Consider the following 6,000-nt stretch of genomic DNA (forward strand, 5'->3'; position numbering starts at 1 on the left):
GAAAATTACCGATGCAGACATCTGTCTTGCCCTTAATGGCTGCTTCATGAAGGGGAGTGTAATTCCAATTATCCCGAGCATTAGGATCTGCACCATGCCGCAAGAGGAGATTGACTACTTCAGCATGACCAAAAGAGCAAGCATTGTGAAGAGGAATAAGGCCTCCATCATCTCGTGCGTGGACGTTGGCACCACTTTGAAGTAAATATTCAACTACATCCTTGCGACCAAAACCTGGAAGAGATAAAAGAAGAAAAGATATAAGGCTGGGTTTAAGAGAATTCCCTGTTCTACAGATTAAACCAACAAACTTAAATAACAGTAACCACTCTGCATAAAGTCACATGTAAGGAACATTTACACATGAAGGCTAGTTTTAAATCCCTAAAAATTAGATGAAAATCAACCGAAAAATATTAGCCAAGATTTCTGGAACAATGCATATCTTCATAGGCCTCCCATGAGTCAACAGCTTCTTGAAAACAAAGCAGAACAAACCACTGACAACAAACCCCTCTTTTTCAGTTCTTTTATGGGCCTATTTAACTCAACAATATTTTGTATGATACTCTGCCAACCCACAGTCAGTTTGTAGATGAGCCCTGGGAGCAGCAGTGATGAGACTGGCTACTAGCCAATGCATGCATAACTCAGATTCTAAAGCTTTAAAAAGATATTCCTACAGCATGAGAAGTATTTTACAGAAACATTTTTTAAAAAGAGCAAGTAAGCAGCACCGCTGTCGAGTTAAAACTAGACACATGGCTATTTGCTTTCTCAGGAATAACTGATGTGAGCACAGCTTCCATCTTTGAAATGATCACATAAGAAAACCCACAGGGACATAAGAAATTGATTCAAGATCAATTCTTTCGTTGAGGAAATTTATTATGACAGCATGCACAATCATAATTGAAAGGTATTAATAATGTCTATTTTCAGTGATGCCTTAAAATGATTGGTCATAACTGAAGCACAAAAATGCTCTCACACGTTTGGAGGCACCTTTTTTTTTTTTTTAAACAAACCTGTCCATGTTAGTAGGTGTTAAAAAAAATATGCCACTTGTACATTTGGGGTCTAGAAAAATATGACAAATAAGGTAATTGCTCTCATATGCCAAGTCTGTATCTACTATTGTTTAATGCCAGCTGTACCTTGCACATTTATGTAACAGCAAATATACAAGGACATCAAACTGTATCTATGTTTTCTCCAGTATCTGCACCAAGAGGCCAGAAAGACTTATGATTTTTGCTTGTAGCATTACCCATCTGGTTATATTCCAAAGCCCACGGCACAGAGAAATCCCTCAAACATTTCATGAAGGCCTCTTTGGGAGAGGGTTCTCAGAGCAGTTAAAAGCCATATTTTGGTATCTATCAGACTTGTGCCAATTACCTTCTGGGAAACAATTTCTGTGTGCAGAAGTTGGCCTTCCTTGCTTTAAATATCTGAGTTGCAAACCATTCTCCTGAAGAGATCGAAAACTGGTTAGGGATGAAGTCTTGAGCTTTTTCCTCAGACTGAATCATCACATAGTTGTCAAAATCAGTGACACTCAGACTGTAGCAAAGTATATTTTGTTACAAATCCATGGAACATTAGTAGGGAGGTTTAACTCTCTGAAACCATAACCTAGAAATGATGTTTGTTTGTGATAACTAAACAACATTCCAGTGACCTAGTCATAAAAGCATAGAAGTGTCAGCATTTTAGTTACAAATGAACTCTTCAGTTTTAATTGCAACTGAACTTTTCCATAGTATGTTCTTTACTTTTAGAAAAACCTTTTTCCCAGACAGCCAGCAACCCAAATCCTGGAGCAAGAAGCACTTTTGCCTTTGCTATTTGGAACTCAAACCCCAAACATCGCTGTTATTAAACAATTACTGGATCCTACTTGCTGAGGGATCTTGTGTACAAGCTTTCCATGCCAAAGAGGCCAGAAAAATTATTCAGAAAAGCCATTGCTAAATTCTATCGTTCCTCCTCTTCCCTCAAGGGCTCTTACATTCCCCACTGAAGGCTGATTATTATTTAAAAAAAAAAAATTGTGAAAGTTTTTAGAATCACAGAATCAACAAGGTTAGAAAAGACCTCAAAGATCATCAAGTCCAAAGTCACAGGACTATACTGGTGCTGTGCTTCAATTCTTCAAATTACATGATTAATACAAATCTTAGCTTGCCAGGTCCTTGACTTCAATAGAACCACATAGTGTAGACAACTCACTTTTGAGACTCGACATTGTATTTACCCATCTTGTAACTAAAACAGAAGGCATTCTGCCTGTCCTAACAGAGTTCAGGACTTGAGATGAGATAGACCAGGTGCACGGCCCAAGCAATAACAATTCATCTGCACAGGCACAGTGAGCTATAGTCACTCAACATGCATGAATATTTCTGCTGCCAAAAAAAGATCAGTGCCTATACAACATATATTCATGCAGTCATATTGTCTATACAGAAAATGATATGCAGTCATAATGTATCTTTAATAACTATTATAAGCTTTTCTTAAATGTGTCCAGATTCTTCTTACATCTTCAAAACTTAAATTTTTTTCCTGTTTCTAGTTTGAATGTGTATTCAAAATTTGCTAAGTTCTTCAAGAATCTACTCAGATGTCAGAGTCCTGCAAACACATCAAAGTTGGTACTTGATGACAAAATGCTTTCTACTTCCTACTTCCTAAGATACTTTTCCAGAACTGCTTTAGTTACACTAGAAAAAGCCTCTGAACAAATTCTCTGTCCAGAATTTACATGTCTGGCATCTAAACATCACTTATTCTTGTCCCTGCCCCTTAAAGCTTAGATGTATGGCTACAGTTTTGAACACAAAATGCCAGCCTTAGCAGGAATCAATAGCATAACTGACTATCAGCTGCAGTACACCTCATTACAGGCACAGAGAATTCACCTGGCTTCTCTCTATTTAGTACACTGGTTCAATGAGACATTTCATAAGCAACACAGCTTGCAACAAAGCCTGAATCTATTTAGAAAATACTCTAAGTATAGCAATACCTCTAATCTACCTGCAGCTATTTTAATGTTGAGATGGGCTTCTTTGTGTCACACCAGTTTCTGCAGTTTATCTTCAGCACTGAATGCACAGCAGGGATTCCTTACTTCCTCGTGGAAGCATCTGTAGAAGAGGGTACTATATATGGAAAGAGAAATATTTCCTCATTATTTTTCTAAAGGATGTATGTGTACAGAGGAGGTAGCCAAACTGTACAACAGTCTCTCTCTTTCCTCTCATTTTCACTGAGAGTGGAAAGAGGATCACGCTGCTGCCCAGGGAGGTGGTGGAGTCACCATCCCTGGAGGTGTTCAAGAGGGGACTGGACGTGGCACTTGGTACCCTGATCTAGTCCTGAGGTCTCTGGTGACAGGTTGGACTTGATGATCTTTGAGGTCTCTTCCAACCTTGGTGATACTGTGATCACTACCTACTGTAATGGCTCCTCTTTGAAATTGTTTTCATGGACTAGGGGGTTTCTTTTGGCTCCTGAGCTTTTTTCCGAAAGACCAGCTAAATGGTACCACAGATGGTTATCTTGCAATGAGGCAAATTAACTATCTCATCACCATGAACCACACACTATTGTGTACTACAAAATCCAAAGATCAACTTCCACCAAGACCCCAATATGTTACTTGCAATGATGACACATGTCTAGGCAGAACTTGCAATATCTCTTAAAATATATTTTACTATCTTTTAAAATCCACCTTTACAAAATGACACATGGAAAAAAGAAGAATTTGGTTTATTTTGTAAATTGCTAGGTAAGATCTGGGAAAAGACTTACAAAACAGACTCCAAGTTCACATCCCAGAATATCTCTAAAAAAGCACAGTACAAAACCTATCTTCATATTTTAGCTCCACCTGTTCCACAAAACAAAGTCTGGAAACTGAATGAAACCAGTCAGAGAAGTTTTGTAAGGTACTCTCCAACACCTAGACACTCAGGCTACACAAAGCAGGAATACAACAGACTTCTGCTTTTACTTCCTGGAATGTAATTCCTTTCAAGACAGAAAACAAAAGAAGCTAGTATTACCTCAACTGTGAATAACAGAGGAAGAGCAAAACAAAACTCAATCAAACCACTAACCCTTAAATCCAGGAATTACTTATGTCTGTATTTCGAACTAAGCCTATTGCAGGTAGGCTGACAATCAGAGTCCTACCTGAAGCAGTGTGAGAGTGTTAAGAAATGACTCAAGTACTTTATGTCACATTTTAACTAGAAACTTTTGGCATCTTACACAGTCTTGTGAGAGAAGCTATTTCTCTTTACCAAATCTGAGGTAGATGTAAGCAAAAAAATGGCTTCTCCTACTTACACAGCAATCAGTTTAACATTAGAAGTCTAACAATTACATGAGAAACTCTTTCAGCACACACAAAAAAATTAGAAAACCCCTCACTTCTCCAAAATGCTGTAAAATATGCACATCTGCTAAGAAGTTCAGAGTTTATTAGTGAACAAGCAGGACTACTGAATATAAAAAGAGAGTTGCAAAATTGTTTTCTAACAGGATATCTGAAGTTGTCTCTTAGGGTCTCTTGTTGATCAAGTTTCTGTCCTGAAAAGACTTTCAAGAACTTACACCTATTAAGCCTACTGAATAGGAGGAAATGGCACCTTCAGTAGAAACCTTTTCCAAAACAATTCAGTGAAGAAACAGAACATGCATAGTTTAGCTAAAAGAAGCTGCTGTCTTCTGCAGCCTGCCAGCCTTGGGGCCTTGCATTCAAAGCTGTAATCAAATCAAAACAAACAACATGAAAACAACAGTCACAATCGGGTCTTTGTCTGAAAAGGTGGGATACAATCTTCTGGCCTGCTGCCAGCGAAAGCAGTTGTTCTGTGATGTCAGCTGTTTGTATATTTAAATTCCGAATTAACAAAGTCCATTTGTTAAAGATAAGAATGCAGAAAGTCTAGAAACGGTGTTATCTGATAGGATTCTTCATGAGCGAAACGTTAAAAATGAACAGGCCTGCTGAAATCAACAGAAACAGTACCTGGAGCACATATCACCTGTCAAAGCTCACATGCCACAACAGGAACAGCCTAATCCCCCTGTTCAGATGTCCTCAATACCAGCTGAGGTTTATTTTTGCAGATAAACAAACAAAAGACAGAAACAAACCACCACCTGTACCATTCAGCTACCAGCACCGCGCGGGTAGCACCTAATCACGGCCACCGCCATGGGACAGGAGCTAGATGCACATGGGGGCCGGGGAAACGCTCCCACGCCCGCAGAGTTCCAAAGCCGCCACCCTGCGGGGGGGGGTTTACGGAGAGGCCAAGCACCCAGTGCTCCTCCGAGGCCCGGCCTAGCCCTTCGCCGCCCGCGTCGATAAAGAGGCGGAGGTACACGGCCCAGCAGAGGGCCTGGCGTCCAGCGCGGCTACTGCTGAACTCCCCGGGTCCCCAGAGAGGCAGTAACGGCGGCCTCAGGCCGGTACCTGCGGCGAAGTGCAGCGGACTAGACTTCCGGCCCGCCGTGTCCCGGCTGTTCACGTTCTCGGGCCGCACCAGCCGCTTGACCCGCTCCACGTCACCGTTCCTGCAGGCCTCGAAGAGCTCCCGAGCGGGCTCCGCCGCCACGCCACAGCCAGGCATCTCAGCCAAGGCGGCCGCTCCGCCTGCACACCGCCGCCCCGCCATCCCGAGGCGGGCCCGCCGGAGACGGCCGAACAGACCCCACCGCCCCGCTCACAGGCCGCGGCTCTCCGCGACGTCAGCCATCCGCACACACCGCTGGGCGGGGCGCTGGGCCCGGCGCATGCGGCGAAAGGATTCGGGCGGAGCGACCGCGGCAGCAGCACTGCTCCGTCTCTCACTACGCAGGCGCCCCCTGTTAGGGGTGGGTTTGTCTGCTGCTACTGGCTTGGGGGTCCGTCGGGACTTCCGGGAGGCTCTAAACTGGGTTGGAGGGCGTGCGGGTCTCACGGTGCTGCTCGGT

General features: G+C 42.6%; 1 protein-coding gene across 1 annotated transcript in view; it reads right to left on the reverse strand.

The window, feature by feature from the left end:
* Positions 1-5,787, reverse strand: part of TNKS2 (tankyrase 2) — a 28,069-nt gene extending 22,282 nt beyond the window's left edge. Inside the window, exons 1-2 of the mRNA XM_068139688.1 lie at positions 5,501-5,787; positions 10-234 (exon numbers count right to left, since the gene is read on the reverse strand). Of these exons, the coding sequence (XP_067995789.1) occupies positions 10-234; positions 5,501-5,702 (427 nt within the window). The 5' untranslated portion in view covers positions 5,703-5,787. The remainder of the gene's footprint in view (positions 1-9; positions 235-5,500) is intronic.
* Between the last annotated feature and the right edge of the window lie 213 nt (positions 5,788-6,000).

The sequence above is a fragment of the Melanerpes formicivorus genome, unplaced genomic scaffold, assembly GCF_026170545.1.
Source record: "Melanerpes formicivorus ecotype bairdi unplaced genomic scaffold, bMelFor1.0.p_v2 SCAF_6, whole genome shotgun sequence".
NCBI classification, from domain to species: domain Eukaryota; kingdom Metazoa; phylum Chordata; class Aves; order Piciformes; family Picidae; genus Melanerpes; species Melanerpes formicivorus.